Here is a 26151-nt window from a genome sequence, read left to right as displayed (position 1 = left end):
CAGAAATCTAGCTACAAATAGTGAAACTGGCATTATTCTTTGATACTGGAAGTGTAACGTGGCATATTCAAATCTTCTATGAAGTACAAATGAGCCAATCTTAGAAAAAATAATGTTGGGGAAAAAACATACAATGGCCTCGCACAGATAAAGTAGAAAACAACAGGTCAATCCTGATGGAACTTATGCTTGCCTAGCGTAACGGTTTTAGCTATGGATGTACAGAGACCCTGGTTTAAATGCGAGGCCAAGCTATCATACTTGCTTTTAGGAAGCCAAAGCCTCCGATTTTTTTCTGCAAGCAAACACTTTTTATTTTTATCTGGGTCAGGCTTATGGAACAGGGCTGTATTTCCTGGGCCGTGGATAAGGTAATTTCCTTCCCAGATAAAAGGTAAGATATTTGCCCATGATCAGCCGGGGTTGCCAATACTTTTTGCCTTTTGATATAGGAAAGTGCACTCTCTAGATATCAAAGCCCTTGACCATCACATGAGTACTTGGGGAGGTCTCACTGTTGCTTGGTGGTGCAGTTTCGGCTATTAGCAGAAAAGGCAAGGTATTTTATCTCTTAACCCTAATGTTGAAAGTGTTAGTTACAGTGTTCAGTCTCCTGTGTTTGGTATATAAAGCAACTGCAGGATATCAAGTATGTGGCTTTTCTAGGCAGAGCTGTTCACACAATCATATGCCAAATGTTGGTGGTCAGTTTCGTGACTTAATTGAAGCGGTCCAGAGTTCAGTGGAAGTATTGGCCAATGGGGTATGGACGTAATACTGGACTACTGGGATAATTTGAGTTTCCATCCACTATGCTTCATCCTTCTTAAGAGCATCATCTTGCATCAATTGCCTTACTAAAATTCCCACCAGGCATTTACTAGCAACCTTCTAAGGTTCTTTTGTGGATGTATTTGTTTTGGGGTTTCTTCTTCTCTACATTAAGACCTTTGATCCCTTCTCAAATCCTCACTTCTCTAGGAAAGTGGGGCGTGTGCTGATAAATAGCACAATGCCCCTCAGGATAAACAAATTCAGCAGCTTATGCTGATGATACGCAGATTGTAGTCTTGATCCCAGGTAATGCTGAAGAAGTAGCCGAGAGAATTAATACCTGTATGAAGGCTATAGCTGGTTGGATGACCTCTAACTGTCTAAAACGTAATTCAGATAAAACTATAGTGCTAATTTTTGGTAAAGACCCCACTTTCTAGAGCCACACTTGGTGGCCCCCTGATTCGGGAACACCTCCAATCCTGACTTCTAACGTAAGGAACCTTGGGATCTCTTTTAATACGGATTTATCTTTTAAGGAGCACGTTAACAAGCTTTCATCCTCCTGCTTCTTTCGACTGAAAATTATAAAGAAAGTGCTTCCTTATATTCCCTTCGAGCACCAAAAATCTGTAACGATGGCTGTGGTCAAGTCTAAGATCAATTACTTAGTGCTCTATATATGGGAACAAGACAAGCAGTATTTAAAAAAACTAGCAAAATGCAGCTGCACGTCTTCTCAAGAAAGTGCCAAAGTTTATGTCAGCGGCAAATGCTCTGAAAGACTTCCACTGGCTCCCAATAAAAAAGCGGGTAGCTTTTAAAGCAATGTGCCTGGCCCACAAAGCTTTATACTGTGCTAAATCTGGTTACCTAGCAAAATGAATCAGATGGTAGAACCCAGTTCGACATTTGAGATCTTCAGCATCATACTTGGTATCAGTGAGCAAGATAAATGAAGCATCATAGGGTGGCCGTGGTTTTGTTTACACAGCAAGTCGGCTATGGAATAAAGTGCCACTTCAACTTAAAAATCTATCAAATTGTCAGAAATTCTGCAAGCTTTTGAAAACCTGGTTCTACACATATTCTCTTATTAAATTGTTTTTGCAGGTTGCAGTAAAGGGGCGTTTTTATACTCTTGATCTAGTCCCCTTGTGAAATATTACTTCGGGTAAGTTGATATCATTTTTTAGGATGATGCTATATTTGTGCGTAGATCCTTTAGCGCTAAGACACCCTCAGGTATTTGTGCGCTTTATTCATTCATTCAATGCTTTCAGTGGCCTGGACTATTCCCTGTCGACGCTCCATACATATTTGTTTCTTGGCATATTTCTGTAACTGTGCGTTTTCTGGTGTCAGCAGTTGATTATACGTTCAACTGTGGAGTTTCCATTATTTGTAGCTTGTGGAGATATTGTTCTTGGCCTCTCCTACTAAGTTGTTGCTTGATGATGTTATCCCACGGCCTTCGGCGCAGGCTTGAACTGTCACTAGGGTAAGAGTATTGCAAGGTTGTACCCTGACAGAGCTTTAATGTTTTGCAGGTGTTGTGCAGCATGGTTACTATATTGTACCAATATGTCCTAGGTCTTTTTTGTTTTTTTCTAAGTTGATTTTGGTGTGCCTAATTTCCGTATGATCTGTGAGCCACTAATTGGTTCCCGACCTAATGTGGTCCAAGGAGATAAGCTCCTCATTGAAAAGTTTATTTTTCAATAAAATAGCTTAGGTATTTTTACGGTTAGCACCTGTGTCTAATCCTAAAATGTGGCTCTTAGTGACACTGGTACAGCTGTTATTTCAAAGTTTAAAACAAACAATTGTTTAACATCTGAAGTGGCATTTAAAAATCATTTATCATACAAGGGTCCTGAGTAGTGTATGACTTGCAGTGACTGCTGAGTGGTATCAGTTGAAGGGAGAACACTGCTTCATAAAATTCCATAATATAAGGGCTGTGACAAGGAAAATGAACAAGGTGGTATTACTCGTACATTAGCAAGGAAGCTTAGATTCATCATCTCGAAAGGCATTTTAAGGTGTCAGGTGATTTAGTGGCTAGCAAAACCAAATCAATCATTCCATCTTTGACTCGGACGGGGAAAACCGGAGTTGAAACACTTGTTTGCCATATTGCAACTTGAAATCTTTATTAAAAAAAAAAATGTCAAACAGAATACGCTCCAGGCCCAAACGGTCTGTCATAATTCCTTTTCAAGCTGGATCCGGCATTCTGGGTGGCAACCCTAATTCCAAACTCAATTACATCATGAACAAGACATTGTTCCTGAGTAAAGGAGAGCGGTGATCCTCAATCCGGTTCTCAAAGGTGGTGCAAATTGGATTCATTGAACTTCCGGCTTATCATTTTACTCAACAGACAAGGCAAAAACACTGTGCCGGTCTTTTCTACAAGATCTATGCTCTGAGGCAGATGAGCAGGACATCTTCCCGTACCGCCAGACAGGTTTCAGTCCCAGCATTGATAATTTAACAAATGTGGAAATACAGCCTATCCCAACAAGTACAACACTGAACATCTACTTTGCCGAGCAAAAGGTAGCCTTTGACTGGGTTGACAGGTCGCTGCTTTGTCAGAAGTCAGCCAACTGGGGAGTACCTTAAACACCTTTGGAAGCAATCCAACTGCTTTACACTGATACAAGGATCAGGATTAAATTATGCAACACAAAAGGCATATCTTGGAAGGTAACTATAAATATTTGCCTGAAACAGGGTTGTGTGCTTGCTCCGATTTTATTTAATATCTTTATTCCTGATCCTCCAACAGAATTGGACTCAGCTAACACCCATGTACCAAAATTAGGCTGGAAGCCTTTATCAAATATTCTCTACACAGATGACATAGTATTGTAGAGTCGAACCAAAGTCTGCCTGCAAAGATTACTAATAATTCTTGGGGGATACACAACACAAAAGTATCTATAAATCAACTTACAGAAGACACATGCGGTAACATCCACTAAAAATACAACAATGGCAGGCCCTCGGCACTTAAACAATGCAAGGCTTCCTCAGGTCCATGAGTATAAGTAAGGTGACTTAGCCTTCAGAGGTTCCTTTTCTGCTTGCAAAGCTGCCTTAAAAAACAAGGTAGCATCAATATTGTCGGTGGTCTTAGTATTAAATAAGGTCTGTGGGGCCAGTCTATGTTCCCGTTGCAGAAAGCACTGAAAGCCAAACTTCTGGCAACCCTCTCTTATGGGTGCAAAACCCTTGTGTGGCCAAGAGGCGAACATGTTAGAGACTCTTAACCTGAGAATTTATAGCCAGCTTTTCCGCCTGACCTGCTATGCTTCACTCGCTCAAATTAGACTTGAGTTTGGCCTCACAAACAACAACTTGTAAGGCAAGGAGCCTTAGTGAAATTATATTTCAAACAGGAAGTGCCAGTTTGACCTCTCTAGATCACTTGCTCTGGCAAGAAATATCAAACCCAACCAGGAAATCTGCAGTTAGAGTCTACTTTATAAACAGCTCACCAAGTGTAGCAGGTATGGGGCCAACCTCTCATTTGCAGATTTCCAAAAACAAATAAATAACTCAGTGCACCACCTATTGTTCCTTCAAAATAAAATCGGGTGAACAAAGAGAGCTCACGCCTGGATCATGATCAACAGCTACTGTTGTTTTGGCAGGTAACTCTGTCTGGACAGTTTGCTACTGAAAGTCACCAAAATCCAGTTTACGAATCAGTGTTTTGGTGGCCTGCTCACAGTGGGCTACCGGCCTATATTGCTGGTAAAGACCTCAGAAAAAACACGAAGACCAAAAAGGACAAAACTCCTTACCGCAGGTCAGCTGCCCTGCACTCCTTTCAGAGTGCATGCCCTTGTTACGCCCTCATTTCAATCACTCGTGAGTATGTGGTTTCAGACATGCTGCCATTGAGTGTTACAAAGGGAACATAATCAGATTTAAAGTTAAAACCATCCACTTTTTATCTAACACGACAAAAATACTCGCTTACAACAAAGCAGCCTTCAACAAACAAGTCCTTCGTGACAGGATGAACACAAACATATCCATCAATGGGCACCGATTGGAAAAAGTGGTGCTTTCTTTTACTGCACTGGCACATTGGCACTTTAAGAACAACTCACGTTTTAGGTAAATTAAGTATTGTATGGAAGTTTTCCAGAACCCTGTATTTGATTTACATTCTGATTTCTCTATTGTTTTTATACCATTTGAGTTTGTTTTGCAAAGGTTTTAATTAACCATGCAAGAAAAATAAATTTGTTACTTAAAATGAAATATGACTCCAATTGCTCCTCGTTAAACAGACCAATGTTCCCACTTTTTAATCTTATTTTGTTGCTTTGGTATCATATGCAGAAGCTCCAGGTGAACGGTCAGGTGTTACTGCTTCAAAGCAGAAGGCGTTGGGAGGGGAGTGCTTAAACATTTCTTTGCAGTTCACCAGGCCATCGCATGTGCCATTTTCCAGACAGCCCCTCTCTTCGTAATACAAGGGCGGTGATCAACAAGAGTAAGACATGGCACAATGAGGATTGGCGGGAAGTAGCCACAGCACATCCCACCATTACTGTGACAGCAGGTTAAGGATTCTTTGCTAACGCTCACTGTGTGAAATAGGCTATTGGTTTTTACTGATGTGCCCTCTAAAACCACAGTAGAAATAAAACAAATCCCCTAGCTCATTCCCACACCCCATCTGGAACATTCGTGGGGATCTTATTGCAACAAATATAGCTGAAAACAGGAAACCAGTTAAGCAAAGTTCGGCTTAGAAGCAATTTACCTTGCTGTCCCCGGTCCACCCACCTTAGCATTCTGCCATATGCAGATGACCTACCTTGAGAAATGTGAGCTCCGCCACAGAATTACCAAACAATAGCAAAGTCCTGTCAAGTCCAAATACAGAGTTGCCTAAACAACATGAAATGAGGCTACCAGGCTGGTACCTCTCACAAACAGGCTTCGCAGTTAACTTCCATTATATTGGTCCAAGTGTCATGTATCTTAGAGCCATCGAGGCCACAGCTATTACCAGCATTTGGGACCACAATATCTTTTTTACACTCCTTTAATCCCGAACAGTGATGAACTGACAATATATGGACTGTGAACGCACCCCAATGATGGTCTTTGGTGCAAGGCCGGGGTTTATGTCCTTGAGCAGTTGCATATTATATACACTGTCCAATCAAAAAAATGCGATTTAGCCACAGTCGCCCCCTTAAAATGGGAGTGATCAATTTACCAAGTCATTCACAAAGAGTACAGGCTCAAGCATCAAAGATGAACAGTTTCACTTACGGACACCCAAGGATGAGACAGGATCTGTTCTGCTGTGTACCGAGCTTCTACGTTTACCTGCAGCATCAACCCGATCAGCTCCTGGAAAACCAAAGCAAGAAACTGCTGTCACTAAGATAAGGCAATGCAAGTAACTGCAGCACACATGACTAGTTTGTATTCATCACTCCATCACATTCATGAGAGTAATTTCTCAGACATTGTAGATTGTAAGGTTTACATGACTCATTTTATGTCAGACTTCTCACAACCATGGTGATATACCCACCACATTGGTGGCTCCATGCAACATGCGAACAGATGTACATGGATTACACAATATCAAAACAGCATCGAAAATTGGAACTGTGCTTACACATGACTACACCATCCTCAGCAAATAAGCTTTTCTATCAGTCCACATGTAGTGGTAAGCAACGTATGAAAAAAGCATAGCTCTTCTAAATTCTTCATCAAGCATTATAAATGCTTGTGATTTCCATTCCAAGGTAGGGGAACATTGCCCATGCTTGCTCTTGACAACGGGTCAACAAACAGAGCCATGGCATCATTGAAGTGTGGGGAGCTCATTTACTGACAGTAGCAGAGGTACTGATAAGTAACGTGGTGTTAATGCTTCCTTAGCTCTCCCTAAGTTACATTATGTGTTAGCCAATTACAAAACAGGCCAGGAGGTGTTGAAAGTATTTCAGTTCGAATTCCAGAGAGTAAAGCCAACTGAACCAGAGGTGTGTGGTTGTGCATCTACACACTATTATTTTCTGGCCTCAGACATTGAATCTCTAGACCACAATACGTGAGCAAATGCTCCTCATATAAGAGGCCCACCCTTGACATGTATTGTGCATTTTTTATGACGTCCGGGCTAATCCTGACATAACAGAGGCTCACCTTTGCCATACAGCTCCCATTCTTGAAAACATGTCGGTAATCCCTGGCATAAAGCAGCCCATCCATCATATATATGGGCATCATTCTTGGCCACATTTTACATCTCATCTCAATGGCCCATCCATTACATATTGTGGCCCTTATTTACACTTTGTGGATGCACACTGCATAACGGTGGCATCCTCGACTTACTGTGGATATTTTTGGCATCATTCAAGGACTCCTCGGCACAATGGTGATCAAAATGTGTGCCATCTGTTGGACATCCCGGTACTTAACCATGAAAAATGAAAACAAATTAGCCCATGGCACGTTAGTACACATGGCTACTTCGTGAAGTTGTTTATGAACTAGGAAAGCATTTATAAAAACATCTGGTATTTCTGGCAAAATACTGTGCTTTTTCATAAAAAATTTAAGTTTCAGTGTGTAGGAATGGAGTGCATTTATCCACATTAAAATGTGTATCATGGAGAAAAATCTTTATTTTGATAAACTGGCAAGAAGGTGTTTTAGGCAAAAGGAAGGCATTTCAGAAACTACCTGATACAGATGTTTTAGGGATAATTCATGCTGCAGCTTATGGTGACTTTGTACCAGCGGGCACTTACATCTCTTCTACAATGATGAAACTTTCAAATATATTATAATATTCAGTTACATTATCATCACTTCTCTCTGTGCCCTCAACTGGTCGGATTGGATAACCTGCCTCCTACCTGATCCAGTAAGTGCCATTTAACTGTGCAGTAGCATTGCATTATGGGCTCTGATGTTTACAGCCCGAGATTCAGAGATTGTGTCATCTTTGTTTATCCGCCTTGTATCTTCCAAGTAAACTCTCATTTATAACATGCGACTAAGACTCTACTTTCAGGGCAGGACGGAAAAGTATATTGAAAATGGTGCAGGCATTTTGAAAAATGATTTGCCATGTCACAGTGCATGAAGGACTCTTTTAATGGAACCTCATACAATTTGCTGTATGGTGACTGTTTAGAGAACAACGCTCAAAACCTGCATTTCCACCAGTTTCAAACCATTCTCAGGTAGGGTGAGTCCCACCACCCTACGGGAAAGGAAGAGGCTCTGACTTACACAGCCCAAAATGATTAGACTATTTAATTATTGCCCCTTAAAAGTATTTGCATTTTTACAACATTCATATGAAACGTGCCCTGTGAAATGCACCATTTGGACCTACGTTTTCAAAGTTTTCTTTGATGAATATCCCCTAAAAGAGCTTATCTTGCTTAGCCTGGCTTAAAGCTGATATTTTCATCCCCCAGCTTTTAAGGTTCATCAGTCACCAATGCTCAGATGTGCACAAACTTCACAAAAGAAACATGCTGACTGGCTACCGGTCGCTCATCTTTCTACCTTTGCGCAGTCAGTGATGCTGTCCCAGTAGGGTGACGGAAACTCCAGCTTTCCGACAAGAATTTGATCAAACAGGTCTTCTTGGAGATTGTTCTCGCTGTGTGGAAGGTGAAAAAGGAGGTAAGAGCTTTGATTTAGTATGCATATAAGGAAAACAACATTAAGAGGAACAAGCAACATGGACACTAACAGTGTTCAATGTTAGTGCAAAATCAAGTAATCAGTGCCATAAATCATGGCCAATCTTATGAATCCATGCAGCTCACAGCACAATGAAATATAATGAGACAATTTTGATATTTTCTTCTTTCTTTTAGATTTTGAAAGGTATAACACGTAAGATGTTTTTAAAGTTTACTGCAAAACTAAGTGAAAATGTCAGAAAATGATTTGGTATTTGAAGTTCAATTATTTTGCTGCCCTTTGGTTGCACGAAACTTACATTTTCAAATGCTCCAAACAAAGGTGCTACTTGCTACCATCATAATCACGGTGGAACTTCATGTATGAAGAGTCTGAAAATAAAAAGGTCTGGACAGCCCAGTTGTCCATTTATAGACAACTGGATGGAGGGTGGACTCCTGGTGAACTGAACAGGTTTCTGCTCAGAAGCTTCAACAAATCTGATATTGATCAAAATGAAGGCACATGGCACCTGGACCAGAACATTTTTACATTGTAGGTGTTTCTGAATTAGAACGTTGTGGGAGTAAGGCATCTGCACTGAAGTAAAAACGGTACTAACTCCATACAGTGGAGAAATCTTTTTAAAAGTGGCTGTCAGTGGGGCGTGGCCAAGAATGTGCTGAGTAGGAGCGTCTTTCTAGAGCTCTGCTGCCAGCCTTTAATTTAGAGCAGATGTGGCCACTACCTGGGGAGACATTGAGCAATAGTGAGGGCCCTGGAGAGATTGGCCAGCGACTGATGTGCAGCTGATGGTGCTTGAGGTGGTTTGGGGCCAAGTGGAGTGACCTCGCTGGTGGGAGGGCCCTGAGTGGTGTTGCTCCACCGAGAGTCCTGAATAGATTGTGTGAGGCCAACTAGGCCTGGACTGGCCCCCCCCTTCAAGAAGAGACTTGGGGTGTTTCCCACCTGGCACTGATACACATATGGGTGTGGAGTGCTGTGCTCCTCGCTGTCAGATCAGGGCCTATGAGACAGTGGTGGGTTCTGTGAGGGACCTGGGAGGCCAAACTGCCTGCTCGGACGACAGCGGTGGAACAGACATCCCCACAGACGTCCTCATGGTGCTTGGGCCCGCACTCACCTTGAGGAATTCAGAACCTACCCTGCGCATTATGGCCTCGGAGCACCATAACAAAAAAAGAAGGCACCCTTAAGGACCAATTCACTAAAAACTCCAGCAAAGAAGGCAGACGTGCCCAAAGATAGTGCTGCGGGTGTGGGTGTGTTGAAGTGTAGTTTTATAATCAAAATGAACATGAAATGTTTGCAAATTAATGTATAATGATGCCGCATAGAAAATTTATTAATATGCTTTACTAAACGTGTGTGTTTGAAATGTGCCCACGTGGAGTTGCCACCAACGTATACGATGATAATTGAAACTGACTAATAATGAAATATTAATGTACTAATGTATGATTTTGTATTAGTATTAAGAGTTATATGTTAAGGTTTTGCTAATTAATCACTAGGCCTTAGTTAGCATGAGTCGGGCCTAGCTGTCCGGTTTCATATTAAATGTGTTTTTCTAACGTGCAATGTGCTGACTTGCTGAAGGACATGTAGCCGTACTTTTCCAGAAGACTAGAAGATGTGTGTAACCGTAGTAAATGCTTTCTCATGAGACTCGACTTGCTCAAGGAGACATTCTTGCAGAATGCAACAGTGCAAACTTGCAACAGGTACAAGGTCGCCTGAACTGGTATAGACAATGGAACTACTGACTGGGACTGTGAGAGGACCGCGAGAACATGAAATTGTACCTGACATTCTGCCCATTGGAGACGTCAATTACAGAAGCCAATAAACTACGTGAGAACTGTTCTGAGGTGACAATCTTAATGAGGCGACAAGTAAACCATTGGATGGAGTTAATGGTGCACCAAAACTTGCCCACTTGGAAATTTGGGGACTGTACAACCAGATCGATATAATTCTTGGACACAAGGAGAAATCAGCCATTACGTGCCTTTGCTATTACCTAGACGCTTTGTCACTCTGTCTTGAAGACTTTGCGTTTTTTCTCTTCAAACCATCCTTATTCTGCCTTGCCTGATTCATACTTTCCTCCTTATGAGGGAAGCGTCCCTTATTGCCCCGTCTTGCTGAACTTTGTGTTTCTTGGCTGATGGCGGATCAACTGATGTACTGAGGACGAAGACTGACTCTGTATGCTGACTCATTACGGAGGGTAACTATATGATGATGAAATTGTAATTGTCTGTTTGCCTTTTCTTTCTAGGTACCAACTGCTATCTTTTGATAGAGACCATAGTTAAATGTTTTCTAAATTTGTGTTGCTAAATTGTTTTGCATGAAGCCCAACATGCTAATGCTAATTCGAGGTTAGTTAAGGAATTCACTAAACGACGCAAATAGACAAATGACTGAATCTATGCTTTGTTGAATAATGCGCTAATGATACTCTGCTAAGATTAACCCATGTTGACATCGTGCTTTGTTCTAATGTTCATGATTTTTGCATTGATGAAGTCCTATTCGAGCTGCCATATTATTACAGTGTTGATGTGTTTTCTGGTATTGAGACTAATAAACTTACTCGTAGAGGTATAATCAATAGGGAATAAATGTCATAAATCATACTAAATCCGTGTGGTTATTCATGACTAAGAGGTCTTGGTGTGTTTTGACTCTTACTTATGCCATTTTCTAAATTGAATCGATTTGCTATAGTGAATATTGATGATGTTATTGATCTATTGATTGCTATGTTGTCTAATTGTCTCGTCTTGAGGTGTCTTCAATTAGGGTTAAAAGATTCATTGGCCTAAAACGAGTCCCAGACTAATTAAATGATCTAAGACAGGACGCGTTATCAGTTCTGGTAGCAGAGGCCCCAGGACAAGGGACCATTGTTTTAGAAGTATTTTTGAAATAATGCAAATTGGAGGTATGATGTGCCCCTAAGGCCAAAATGACTTTCCCGGAATCTCAGAGCTTGCCGAAGTGAGTTGGGTATGTTCTCAGCATTCTAGTGATAGTATGAGTGAAGTAGAATTTGTGCTTGCTCAGCTTATGCATATCGCAGGTGAACTGTGAAGGTTTGTGAGAATTTAGGCCAGGAAATGTTTTAGTAGGAGTGGGCGTACTCCGCAGTATGAAAGTAGGGAAGTCGGCGAACTTCATGCTAGTGTGGCGCTTTGTGCTCAAAATTATCCACGTGGTTGTTGGTGATGTATGGACCTGGCGTGGTCTAAGACTTCGGAGTATATTGATAAGTGTATGAGACACTTGGTTTATGTTGTAATTTGCACGGTTTATTAGGTCAATCGGGCGTGGTTGACGAGTCGAGTTTGAGTCAAAGTGTGTGAGTGAAAACCTTTGATGGAGATTTGGTAAGTTCTAAAGTGCACCAGAACGAACCATTGACAAGTCGAGAGTGACATTTTCAGGTCAAATTTTGCTTGCGGGTGCGGCTGAGGAGGAGAGAGTAGCGGCCGAGGCTTCAAGTGAAATCTCTGTAAAGTTCTGAAGCGATTGTGTTACCCTTCCTGTAGTAAACCACCAAATTTGAGTTTGTTGTTAAGGTGCTTGCAACATTGCATTAGTTCTGTGTGAATAGAGAGTGAGGAAGACAAGCCGCAAGACTTTGCCAGCCGCAGTGTGCGAGTGTGATGTCATTGGAGCCGCGCTGGCATAGGTTAGTTGCCGAGAGGGGTCGTGCACGGATTGGCAGCCGTCCGTGAGAGGCAATTGGTTGAGAAGGTAGGCGAAGAGTGTTCTGGGAATTAAAGTCACTTCCTGATTTGAATCTAATAAAATAAAAGGTGCAAAATTAAGTTTTTCAAGGCTTTAAAGAGTGCTTTGAGGGGAGATGCGTATATTACAGCAAGTGTGGGGGAGCCTACGCCGCCAGAGGATACTCCGGCTTATGCCGTAATGGAGGAGAAGGGAGTCGCGCCATGTCTTTGGCTAAAGCATTGGTGCAAATTAACAGAGAAAGATGGGTGTTTGGCGTTTCCAGAGAATGGAACCTTTAATATAGGGGTCCTAGAAAATTTGCGAAAAGCGCTAAATGAGCAGAAACCGCCTCCGAGACCAGCTCAGTTTGAGGCGTTAGCGATCTGGGAATTAATGGCCATACGACAGAGGCAACAGAAATTCGAGAGGAGAATGAGGAAAGCGGAAAAGACTCTAGCGGAGGCTAGATGGGATAGTGAGAGTAAGATGTGGTGAAGGGAAATAATAGACTAAGTTAGGATGTTTCCAGCAATAATTCAAGAGGCCGAAACACAGGGAAGAAAGGCCACTTGCAAAACAGACAAGGGCTCTAGTAGGCAAAAGGAGTCTCAGAAGTCTTGGGTAGATGCAGACGATTCAGATGATGATGAATTTCTTAATCAGTTGTTACATGATCAACCGCCACCATATGCTATGAATGACAATAGACTGAGTACTAGTGCAGGTCCTGTAAATCCGACACAGAATCAGGGAACCACAAGCGCAGCACAGGCAAATAATGTTATCACATCAGCTCCGATACAGAATAGTGCCTAGTGTGTCCACTGCACCAGAGACACAGATACGGTTGCAGCCACCACCAGTTCAGAGGCTCTACCCTGATGTTTCAGTATTAAAGACGACTACGAATTTGATGGTGCCGCCTGATCCAGTGTACACAAGATCAAAATTAGTGCAGATTGAACCAACTCCACAATTGCTGCCCCAGCAACAGGTGGTCCCAAATTACACTTCGGTCACAGGACCACAGTCAGTTACTGTCAGTTATGATGAATCAAGCTATGGGAGTTAATGCTCTACCGGGATTGGGAAATGGACAGGCACCAGCCGCTATATCATTGCCAATTACCATTGGTTGGGCAGTACCGCTATATGCACAGGCAAAACCTATTGTATGCGATCAGTAGAGTTGCAACTCAAGAGGTGATAAGAGGAGGGTTCATGGGAAGATCCCAAGGGATGACACCAGGAGGACAGACAGTCAAGAGATCTAGATCTTTGCTGGACTTCAGTCCGATTGGGGTTCCTTTAGAGACCATGAGACAAGAGGGTTTGGGTCTACTAACCCCACAGGTAATGAGTGCAAACATGTCACAAACCCCGATGGTGCAGGCTGGAAATATCTTGTTGCAAGGTTTGACAGCGCAACAATTGAACGAATGGCTGGAAAAGCTTAACACTCCACAGACTACTCCTGCGACAGCAGAGCGGTCAGAGAGAGAGGAATACCTGAATTTTGTGAGGTTGGGTGTGGAAGCAGCGGAGTTAGTTGAAGGGACTATGGGAGTGAACAGATTAGAATCATACACTGAGGCAGAACTGAGGTACCTGTGCCCGAAAATAACCAAAGAGGTGAGTAAGGTGCATCAGAGGTTAGCAAATGTGGCAGACAAATATGGTATAGACTTAGACAATACTAAGCATCTGAAGAGGAGTTATAGGTTAGACTTCGAACCTAAAGATTTTGATCACATGAGATCCACTGGAATGAAGGCACACCTCAAAGAGATACTACAGAGTGCCCAAGTTTGGGGAGCTTTAGAGAAGTGGGAAGGCAGATGGGTGAAGAAAAGAGATAAGAGGAAAAGTGACTGCCTGGAACCGCAGCAGACAAGGCTGCGCCAGACACGGGAACAATAAAGATATTACCAATGAGAGAAACAGTTGGAGGGGTCCTAGTTCATGTACCGTGGTCTAGATTTGACATTTTGTCATTCACAAATGATTATCCCAGGTTGAGGGAAAAGCGGATAGAGTGGTATCAGCAGACAGACAGGTTTGTGAAGCTTGCGAAATGTCTTTGGGAAGACTTGAATACATTGTTTGAGATTATAGTTCTAGCTGATTTGTGGCTTGAGTGCAAGAGGACGGAACCGGCAAGGGACAGGGCTACAGGAGCACCATCTCCTGAGGTGATGAAATACTACTATGAGGTGATTGAGTTTTTGAAGCAGAAGGTGTCACCGCAGAATACTGATTGGCAGAAAATCGATCGAACGGCACAAGAAGACAATGAGTCGATACATGCTTACTATGAGAGGTTGCTAAAAGCATTCAAACACTATAGTGGCACGAAGGTTATAGAACCAAAAGACATGAATCACCTTGTGTTCAGGTTCATTGAAGGATTGAGGCCAGAGATTAGCCAGATGATTAAGAATCATCTGATCTGTTGGCAAGCGAAACGGATTGATGAAGTGTTAAAGTATGCGAAATACTGTAGCGATGAGACTGAACTGAAGCAGAGAAAGCTGAAAGAGAAGGTGATGCAAATTAAGGCAGCTCAGGCAGGGATATGGAGTACAGCAGATGGTACAGCAGCAGCCTCAAGGGAACGAAATGTTCCAGCCGCAAACAAGAGGCAGAGGTCGGGGAGGTTTTGTGAACCATGGTCCAGACTTGAATACTGTTGTGGTTCAAAATGATGTGCAAGGGATGAAAAAGATGTCACAATGCCATGCGTGCGGGGGCGTGGGACACTGGAAGCGGGAGTGCCCAATGATGGTGCAGGATGGTGTTGTTCAACAAAGCAATGATGTCCGTGCATTTCAAAATGTGAGGGGTCCAAGAATGAGGGGTCCAAATCCGAACTTTCAGAATAATATGGTTCAGATGCAGGGTCTCCAGCATATGCAACAAATGCAAATGCCATGTGTCCAACCAGAGAAGGTGCAGCAAGTGCAGCAGCAGATTCCCTTGGTACCTAGTTAGCAAATGCAGTTGCCTTTATCTCCGATGGGACAGCAACAGGTCACAGGTCAAACAATGAGTCAAAATAATACAGTACAACAGTTCCCATTGCGTGGTGAGAATGGAATAAACGATGAATGGTCGGATGATTCTTCAGATAGTGAGGAGTGCAGGCTTACAGCATCCCTAGAAGTAGATCAGAGGGGACCTTATGTGCAGGGGAAGGTGATTGGTCACACCGTTTCCTTCTTGATTGACACAGGAGCTACGTGCTCTACAGTCAGAAGTGCAGAGGTTCCAAAATTGCTGCTTTCAGGGCATACCATAAAGGTGTTAGGAGTAGCAAATCAGCTCTTGACAAATCCAATTACAGAACCAGTCTAAGTTGAGATTGGTACCTTCCAGGGATTACACAGGTTTGTAGTCTGTGATTCAAGTCCTGTATCCCTACTGAGAAGAGACCTGCTGTGTAAGACAAGGTGTTCAATCACCTGTTCCAATGAAGAGATTGCGGTGCAGACAAATAGTGATGATGAAGGAGACGATGGTCAGATCTCAGAGCCAGAGACAGAGACCACACATGAGGAGTACCCTTTGATAAGCTTCTTCCCGATGTTCACAGTGACCGATTTGCCAACAGAATTACAGGGAACAGTGACAGAGAAGGTGTGGGACTTGACAGGAAAGGAAGTGGGACTGATCAAAGGAGTAGAACCAGTCAAAGTAGATGTGAAGCCAAATGCTGTGTTTCCCCAGGTACCGCAGTACCACATGGCACAAGACGTCCTCATACAGGTGACGCTGATAATTGCAGACTTTGTGAAGCAAGGGGTCTTAAAAGAAGTGATGAGGAGCCCATGTAATTCGCCAATAATGGGACTGAGAAAGCCTTGTGGGAAAGTTCGAATTGTCCAAGACCTGAGAAAAATTAACAAGATAGTGGTAAAATGTTGCCCCATAGTGCCAAATCCAGCCGTGATCATGTTTCAGGTTCCATGTGATGCAGAGTGGTTCACGGTTGTGGACTTGTCTCAAGCGTTCTTTTCTGTGCCTCTTCATGAGGACAGCCAATTTCGCTTCAGTTTCAAATTCTTGGACAAGGTTTACAGTTGGTGTTGAATTCCTCAAGGGTTTTCAGAATCACCTTCCATCTTCAATCAGATATTGAAGAAGGATTTGGAATCATTGGAACTGCCTTTTAATTTGACTCTAGTACAGTACATTGATGACCTGTTGATTGCATCCAAAACTAAAGATGACTGCAGGTATGATACTATTGCCTTACTGAATCATTTGGGAAAGAACAGACAAAGTGTCCCCAAAGAAGCTAAAGTACTGTCAGAAAGAGGTGAAGTACTTAGGCCACCTGATTGAAAAGGGGTCAAGGAGAATATCCAAAGAAATAGTGACAGCCATATTACAGATGAGTCCCCCGACATCCAAAAGAGACATGAGGAAGTTTTCGGGAATGGTGGGCTACTGTCGCCAGTGGATTCCCAACTTCTCAATTATCTCTAAGCCTTTGGTGAGGTTGACTGTCAAGCAGGTTAAGGATGGCCCAGATACCCTAACTATGTCTGAGAAAAAAATTAGGGCATTCACTGAACTGAGAGAGTGCATGTGCAGGGCTCCAGCTTTAGGTATGCCTGACTACACAAACCCTTTTGTACTGCTTTGTCATGAATGTAATGCTTGTTCTCTGTCTGTCCTGACACAGGTCCATGGAGGTGCAAACCACCCAGTAGCATATTTTTCAGCTACTTTGGACCCAGTCGCAGCAGCCTTACCGGGTTGTCTGCATGCAGTTGCAGCAGTTGGGCAAAGCCTTACTCAGTGTGAAGGCATAGTGATGGGACATACCTTGACAGTAATGGTCCCACATTCAGTTGATATATTATTGACCCGAACTAAGACCCAGCACATGACAAATGCTAGGTTGACCAGGTATGAGACAATTATACTGGGGTCACCAAATGTGTCACTCAAATGATGTACTGTGTTAAACCCGGCAACTTTGCTTCCCAATGAAAATACAAATGTTGATGATGCTGAGGAAGTAGAACATGATTGTCTTGAGGTAACAGAACTGTGCACCTGACATTAAAGATACCCAGTTTGAAGAAAATTATTACATTATCTTTGTTGATGGTTCGTGCCTGAGGGACTCAGTAGGAGTACTGAGAGCCTGATACGCTGTGTGTACAATCACCGGTATCCTGGAAGCATCTTGGCTCGAGAGAGTGTATTCTGCTCAAGTGGCTGAATTGGTTGCTCTTACTAGGCATGCCATGCCGCTGACGAATTGAAAGGCAATATCTATACCGACAGCAGATAGGGATTTGGAATTGTCCATAATTTTGGCCAGCTATGGTCACAGAGGGGTTTCATGACCTCCTCTGGTTCTCCAGTGAAAACTGGTGAACGAATGAAGGAATTGTTGCATGCGATTCAGTTACCTCTTGAAATTGCCGTGGTGAAATGCAGCGCTCATGTGAAATCACAAGACTTTGTGTCAATGGGAAACGGATATGCAGATCAAGTCACAAGCTTTTGCGCATTGAACTGTATATCGTTCAAAGATCAGTGGGAATTGTTACCGGAAACTGAAAATGAGACATGCACAGATTATGCATTGAGGGTGGTTGACACAATGGAAGAGCTAAAATTGTTGCAGGGACGTGCCAGCAGAGAAGAGAAACATTCTTGGCTTAAAATGCAATGTGTACAAAGACCTGATGATTTGTGGGTTTCAGATGAAGGGAAAATGGTTTTGCCAAACAGTCTCTTGTCACAGTTTGCGAGGTGTTACCATGGTCAAGCACATATTGGGAGAGATGCCATGATCAGGTTGTTCAAAGTCGATTGGTTCAATCCAAAATTCAGACAAGCAGCAGAAGTAATCTGTCACAGGTGCATCATCCGTCAACAGATGAATGCAGGGAAAGGGACCGTGGTGAATTTGAGCCACATTGGGAGAGCTGGAGGTCCATTTAGCAGGATGCAGATGGATTTTATCGAGATGCCTGTGTGTGGAGGTCTGAGGTATGTGTTGGTGATTGAGTGCATCTTTAGTCACTGGATTGAAGCTTACCCTACACGTAGGAATGACAGTCTCACACTAGCGAAGTTGCTGCTTAGGGAGTTGATACCACGTTTCGGGTTTCCAATCTCTTTAGAATCAGATAGAGGAAGTCACTTCAACAATGAGGTGGTTAAACTCTTGTGTGCTGCACTGAACATTGGACAGAAGTTGCATTGTAGCTACCTTCCCGAAGCCTCAGGACTAGTGGAGCAGATGAATGGTACCTTGAAGTCGAGAATGGCAAAAATGTGTGCAGCTACCAATGTGAAATGGCCAGATGCATTGCCCTTAGTGCTAATGTCAATGAGAAATACTCCCAACAAGAAAACAGGACTGTCTTCGCATGAAATTCTCTAGGGCTGAGCTATGAGATTGCCCGCAGTGCCTGCAAATGCTCTTGTGAATATCACGGATGATATGCTGTCGGACTACTGCAAGGGTCTGGCTGACGTGGTCCACTCTTTCTCTCACCAGGTGGAAGCCACCACACTGCCACCGATAAATGATCCAGGTCACAATCTGAAAACCGGTGACTGGGTTGTTGTCAAGAAACACGTGAGGAAGTCGTGTTTGGAGCCACGTTGGAAGGGGCCGTATCAAGTGATACTGACAACTACTACTGCTGTGAAATGTGCGGGAATTCCAAACTGGATCCATGCCAGTCACACAAAGAAGGTGACGTGTCCAACTGATGAGGAACTTGAGTTGTCGAAAATAACAGCTACAGAAAAGGAAGTCCCAGGGCCGGAGAGTAATCAAAGGGGATCTGAGACTGAAGGAGAGCCCGTTGAGGACGGCTTGGTCACTCAAACAGCAAACAAGATCCCGAAGGGTGACGGTGAGCCTATCTCAACTGAGGCACCAGGGGAACTGACACAAAGAGAGGTTCTCCCAGAAACAGACGGATGCGGGTTTGAAGTTGAAGCCCTGACAGACCCAGAAGGCAAAGGAGTTGAGGCGGAAGGTAATCAAAGTGTTCAGACTCCTCCTGAGCCACCTGCAGATCCATCAAGAGAAAACACCATAGCACAAGAGGAGGGCATTGAACAGCACCCTGAAAAGCCAAACAGCAAAACAATACTGAAGGGAGATAAGTGGCCAGAATCGCAAACTGAAAAAGGGAAAGTAGTCATCAATGAAACAATAGAGGACGAGGTCGATACCACAAGGAAGGAAGATTTGAGTGAAGGATAATTGCAGGGTGACCGCAAATTGAAAAGAATGAGAATAGCAAACAGAAGATACGCGGGTCCTGAATGGGCTTATGCAACGACAGCCGTGTCGCAACAAGAGTTCTTGGCTTTTTGTTTTGATCGTGAAGTTCCAGGTCAATATTATGGTACCTGAAGTTGGCTATAAATAAAAAGGACTCTGTTAAGCTGAAATCGAATAACGGGAAACTAATGAAAATTACCGGATGTGACACTGTTAACCTGAATTGACTTGAAAACCCGATTGTGACAAGCTGCTAACCTGATTTGACTGAGACCCTGGAGTGAATGGGAGAGCTGTAAATACTTGCTGAAGAAAGACTTTGCTTAGCGTCGCAGAGAAAGGAATTTTCTAACCATCCTCGTATTAGTTGATTACGTTTGTAGTACTTTACTTTCTGATTCTAGGTCAGGAGATGGCGTTGAGGGAAATAAGCTTTGTAAATATTTGGGTGTTGCTTTGGTTGTTTGTATGTGTGATATTCATTATAGCTATATTTGTGGAAATGCGTCTGGTAGATGAAAGTGAAGCTAACAACGCTACAGTTTCTGAAACTGCTACATTAACACCGTGGGACAGGTTTGAGCAGGATGCGAAGTATTTGCATGGTGAGAATAATGCAAAAGGGGAGCTGTCTACTAACGTTTTCTATCGCTTGCTGAGTGAGTATGTTGACACTATGGATGCGAAGGCTTGTTATGGGTGTACACAAATTCCTCTCAGTCCAGGAGGGAGTTACCTATCACAGCTTGCCATTAACGTACGAGATTAGTTGTAGTCTGCTATTAATGCATTTTTATAATCAAGAAGAAGTGCAATATTTTTATTCGAATTATGATTTAGTGTTCTCGTATGTGCCTATCAGCGGAGAGGGCTATGACTCTTTAAAACAGGCTTGCTCTAGACATTCTTTTAGCAAAAAGTGGCGGAGTCTGTAAGATGCTTAATGAGCGCCACTGTTGTGCTTATATTCTGGATAATAGTAATGAAATTAAAAGTATGCTTACTAACCTAACAAGAGACAGTGCAGATTTAAAGGAACTGAAAGAACCAGGAGTCTGGGAAAAGTTTGGAGAAGGATTTGCACGTGTGGGAAGCTGGTTTAGTGGTTGTGGCATGGGTTTTTAGGAAAATTAATACAGGGAATAGTAATTGTCTTGGCTTGCTTATTCGGACTATGGTTATTAAGTAAATGCAGTAAAAGGTTTAAAACAAAATGGGCAAAACATAAGGAAAAGAGGGAAGACAAGAAAAGGGAGAAAATGTTCAGAGCAAAATATGAAAAGGAAAAAAGAAAAGAAGAAATTGAAATGAGGGAAATGAACAAATGAAAGATAAGTAAAGACTGGATTTGTGTGATGACAAGTGTCATCAGAGGAGGGATGACTGGAGTGTAGTTTTATAATCAAAATTAACATGAAATGTTTGCAAATTAATGTATTATGATGCCGCATAGAAAATTTATTAATATGCTTTACTAAACGTGTGTGTCTGAAATGTGCCCACGGGGAGTAGCCATCAACGTATACAATGATAATTGAAACTGACTAATAATGAAATATTAATGTACTAATGTACGATTTTGTATTAGTATTAAGAGTTATACGTTAAGGTTTTGCTAATTAATCACTAGGCCTTAGTTAGCATGAGTCGGGGCCTAGCTGTCCCGTTTCATATTAAATGTGTTTTTCTAACGTGCAATGTGCTGACTTGCTGAAGGACATGTAGCCGTACTTTTCCAGAAGACTAGAAGTTGTGTAACCGTAGTAGATTCTTTCTCATGAGACTCGACTTGCTCAAGGAGACATTCTTGCAGAATGCAACAGTGTAAACTTGCAACAGGTACGAGGTTGCCTGAACTGGTACAGACCATGGAACTACTGACTGGGACTGTGAGAGTACCGCGAGAACATGAGATTGTACCTGACATTCTGCCCGTGGGAGAGGTCAATTACAGAAGCCACGTGAGAACTGTTCTTCTTAATGAGGCGACAAGTAAAACATTGGATGGAGATAATGGTGCACCAAAACTTGCCCAATTGGAAATTAGGCGACTGTACAACCAGATCGATATAATTCTTGGTCACAAGGAGAAATCAGCCATTACATGCCTTTGCTATTACCTAGACGCTTTGTCACTCTGTCTTGAAGACTTTGCGGTTTATCTCTTCAAACCATCCTTATTCTGCCTTGCCAGTTTCATACTCTCCTCCTTATGAGGGAAGAATCCCTTATTGCTCCGTCTTGCTGAACTTTGCTGTGTTTCTTGGCTGATGAGCGGATCCAACTGATGTCCTGAGAATGAAGACTGACTCTGTATGCTGACTGATTACGGAGGGTAACTATATGATGATGAAATTGTAATTGTCTGTTTCCTTTTCTTTCTAGGTACCAACTGCTATCTTTTGATAGAGACCATAGTTAGATGTTTTCTAAATTTGTGTTGCTAAATTGTTTTGCATGAAGCCCAACATGCTAATGCTAATTCGAGGTTAGTTAAGGAATTCACTAAACGGACGCAAATAGACAAATGACTGAATCTATGCTTTGTTGAATAATGCGCTAATGATACTCCGCTAAGATTAACCCATGTTGGCGTCGTGCTTTGTTCTAATGTTTATGATTTTTGCATTGATGAAGTCCTACTCGAGTTGCCATATTATTACCGTGTTGATGTGTTTTCTGGTATTGAGAGTAATAAACTTACTCGCAGAGGTATAATCAATAGGGAATAAATGTCATAAATCATACTAAATCCGTGTGGTTATTCATGACTGGGAGGTCTTGGTGTGTTTTGATTCTTACTTATGCCATTATCCAAATTGAATTGATTTGCTATAGTTAATATTGCTGATGTTATTGATCTATTGATAGCTATGTTGATTAATTGTCTAGTCCTGAGGTGTCTTCAATCAGGGTCAAAAGATTCATTGGCCTAAAACGAGTCCCAGACTAATTAAATTATCTAAGACGGGACGCTTTATCAGGTGCAGTGGGGGAGGCAGCAGTAATGGAAAACAACACTGACCTGATAATGCGGTCATTCATTGGACAACTCTTTGTGGTCCTCAGAGTTGATTTTGCGGCAGTCAAACAGTAGATAGTGACTGAGGTCAAATAACTCAAGAAGGATGTCGGCAAACTGGGCCAGCTAGTAGACTAGCTTGAGAATACTGAAGATGCACGTGAAGAGGAACTGAATCACCATCGCTGCAAGCCGCTTGCACTGCAGGACAAGAATTTGGAGCTGCAGTACCACCTGGAGGATTTGGAGAACCGATCCAGATGATCCAACATCCATATTAAGGGAGATCTCTTGCAGCTGATATCGGGAAGTCTCAAGGAGTTCGCAGACCGTCTTTTATGCCACGTGGCCCCAGCACTTAAGGACCAAGGCATAGTTCTTGACCACATCCACAGGGCTGGTTGACCGGCACACTCACCTGGCCAGGCACACAACATTCTCACGTGTCTACATCACTATAGACATAAAGAGGCGATCTTATCAGCAGTACGTGATCAGACCACCATTGACTTTGAAGGTCTCGAAATAGGATTGTATCAGGACCTCTAGTCTGTGACATTGCAGTGCCGCCGGTTCCTCCATCCTCTGATGGACTTTTGAGAAGGTGATCAGGTTTAAATGGGGACACCCTTCTGCCTCAAATTTGTCTGGAACAAGGAGACGCAGAGCATTTGCACAATGGATGATACTCATTCGCTGATGGATATAAAATCCTTCCTGGGGGATCCCCTGACTCGGGAGCTGCCATAGGAGCTAACTGCACCTACAACAGACCAGCGATGCCCAACTTGCTTGTGGAGAGGGAAACTACGAAAACCCTCTGAAACGGAGAGCCACAAAGAAAGAGTCACACTGATCCATCACCTGCAGCACCAGGATAGTGCGTCAGAGGCAGACAACAACTACTAAGGTCTTGGCATCATTGACCTGGCTTGATTGGTTGCATCATATAATGGGCATCTTCGAAATGGAAGCTGTGCATCTGTCTCTGTGGATGGACATGGTCGCCAACAGGTGGCCTCCCACAGTGGATGGCGATTTGTGCAGCGGAGCTCCACATCCAGCCACTTGACGACGGAGCTATACAGACTGCGGCCCGGTGACTTGGATCCCCCAAGCTTGTATGAACGTGTTCTCAGACAGGGAACTGTTTCATTGTTCTGTTCGTTGTTTATCCCTCCCCCCCCCCCTTTATCCCTCTGGTGAGGTCCCTTTTGTATTTATACTTCACATTGATTTAGTTTACTGGCACTTCAATGGGGACCTCCCAGATTTCAAACAGATTTGGAGGGCAAACACTAGTCAACACTCAAACCCAGAATAAGTTTTAATATTCAAGGTCTTAGCGCCCCTGTCAAGCGGTTGGCCCTCCTTTCCCTCTTTTGTGAGGACAAATGCGACATCTGCCTCACACAAGAAGCACATCTATTAGGGGCCAACTGGAAACAACAGAGATCGCGGTGGTATGACCGACAGTATCTCTCATCGGGGACTGGGAAATGGGCTGTGGTGGCTATCTTGGTTGCTGCAAACACATGCTGTGATCCCTGGGAGGCTCCTCTCCCTGCGCATTGACATGTAGGGACATAGGTTTACAGTAGCAAATCTTCATGGCCCTAATGAGCACCAGAAAAGCTTTATTAGGGATGCATTGGGTGAGTTCCTACACACATGAACTTACACTCTAGGCCGATGATGTTATGCTCCTCTTGTTGAACCTCCAGGTTACCTTTCCAGTGGTCATGGGGGAGTTGGCAAGCTTTGGAGAAGATATCCAGTTTCAAAACAAATTTGCATAAATCCTCCATTTTAAACCTCACTGTGCACTGCAGCTGACAGAACCCAGCTGGAGGCTGCCTTGCTATTCACCTTAGCCAAGTAGAGGGTGACCTATTTGGGTCTACAGATCTACTCGACGCCAGCAGCCACGGCAGAACACAACTATGCAGTGCTCCTGCTAAATCCTATTTGATTAAATAGAAGGGTTATGGCCTCTCTTGGCTCAGTTGTTTAGCAGCAGTGGTGGTGACGCTTTTGCCGAAACTGCTATATGTATTGCAGACATTACCATTACAGCCTCCCCTACAGTCGCTGGATAAGTTGTAGAGCCTCGTCTGGGAGTTTCTCTGGGCAGGCAAGAAAGCAAGGATGGCAAAAGCACAGGCAGGGGGAGGTGGGGGTTTGAGGGTCCCATATCTCATGAGCTACTATCAAGCTGCTCAAATGCGCTACATGGTAGAATGATCATGCCCATGTACTGAAAAACACTGGTGTTTTTTATTGATCAATTGATCAGGTGGAGGCAGGTGTGCACATTTGGAAGGTGCCATGGCTACCAAAAACACATTGCCCACCGGGAGTTCACTACTCCCCGGTCCTGCGAGCCATGATGGGGGTCTAGGATTGGGTACAAACACTGAAGGGCCTGTCCATGCCCATCTCTCCCCAGACACCAATTACAGTAGACCCCCTACACAGTTTGGAAGGTGACTGCTCACTCGCACCTCTGATAAACGACTCCTGTCTGAGATATATATGCTCTTCTGATTACACCACTACACCTGACCACAACCTCTGCACGACGTAGGTAGGAGACGGATTGTGAACGTACCTTTACAGATCATGATTGGCGTGGTGTGTTGCACCGCTCCTGTGACAGACAGGTACCCTTACACATATACAGTATTGTGGCAGTGTCCCAAAATCAGCTGTTTTCAGTGAGACATCCTACAAGCGATAGATGAGATTTATGACGGACATTCCCCGATTCCCTCGCTACGTTCTAGTGGGGCTTTCAAACACACAAACATATCCCCTTAAGTCTGCTAAAGGCCACGCCATTACATTGGCATTGAGGGCGGCTGAACAGCTTTTGCTTTCTCGATGGGGATCGGATTATATCCCGGTTTTCGCAGATTGGCTCCATAAACTGTGTGACTTACTGGGGTTAGAGAAGCTGATGGCAGCAGTGACACAATCGCTGCCACTCTTTGATAAGACATGGGTGACTTGTATTCATTAACTCTCGAACTAGTTCAGGGAATTGATGTGCCCAGTATATTTGCTTTTTCTCCGCTTACCATAATGTCACTGCTCAGATGTAAGTGTGCCTGGGCTGATTGTATGGAGCCTGATATCTGCCCTGCTATTATTGCTCATGGTTCCCTTTCATTACAGTTATTAGATGTCTCACGCTTACTTTTAGGAGTCACTGGATGCTGCCTCCTGGTTAATACTTTTCCTTGTTTCTCTATTTCTCCTTTTTTTGTTGATTACTCAGGCCATCACCCTACCGGCCTCTGGATGTAGGTGGGAGATTGTTGTATTTGTTGGCTGTATCCAAATACCAATAAAAGAGATCGTAAACCATAAAAGTGGTTGTCACAGTTTTCAATCCAATATATGGAAAATGTGTTCATTCGAGAATGAGGATAGATTCAATCATAGCAAATGTATCCACTGTTTCTAGATTAAAAATATCAACCTGTTATCACACCTGTTGCATACCATCACCCTCTGGCAGACTATCAGGCTGACCGACCTGGTCATATGTTTCATTAGATTCAGACATCAAGTAAAAAGCTTTCCAATTTCTTAAACTGATAATTCAACATCCAAA

The 26151-nt window shown here is 43.1% G+C and overlaps 1 protein-coding gene across 5 annotated transcripts in view; it reads right to left on the bottom strand.

Annotated features, from left to right (window-relative positions):
- The window catches only part of DCLK2 (doublecortin like kinase 2), a 482935-nt gene that overhangs the window by 14053 nt on the left and 442731 nt on the right, over positions 1 to 26151 (bottom strand). For all 5 annotated transcript variants that reach the window (XR_011205402.1, XM_069242636.1, XM_069242637.1 and 2 more), the window contains 2 exons: positions 8356 to 8452; positions 6085 to 6165 (listed from right to left, as the gene is read on the bottom strand). Coding sequence is in view for 4 of the 5 variants with exons in the window: in XM_069242636.1 (XP_069098737.1) it covers positions 6085 to 6165; positions 8356 to 8452 (178 nt within the window). In the remaining variant the exon portion in view is untranslated. The remainder of the gene's footprint in view (positions 1 to 6084; positions 6166 to 8355; positions 8453 to 26151) is intronic.

Source organism: Pleurodeles waltl, chromosome 1_2, assembly GCF_031143425.1.
Source record: "Pleurodeles waltl isolate 20211129_DDA chromosome 1_2, aPleWal1.hap1.20221129, whole genome shotgun sequence".
NCBI classification, from domain to species: Eukaryota; Metazoa; Chordata; class Amphibia; order Caudata; family Salamandridae; genus Pleurodeles; species Pleurodeles waltl.
The sequence above is the reverse complement of the archived record's forward strand: the minus strand, read 5'-3'. Positions and strand labels throughout refer to the sequence as shown.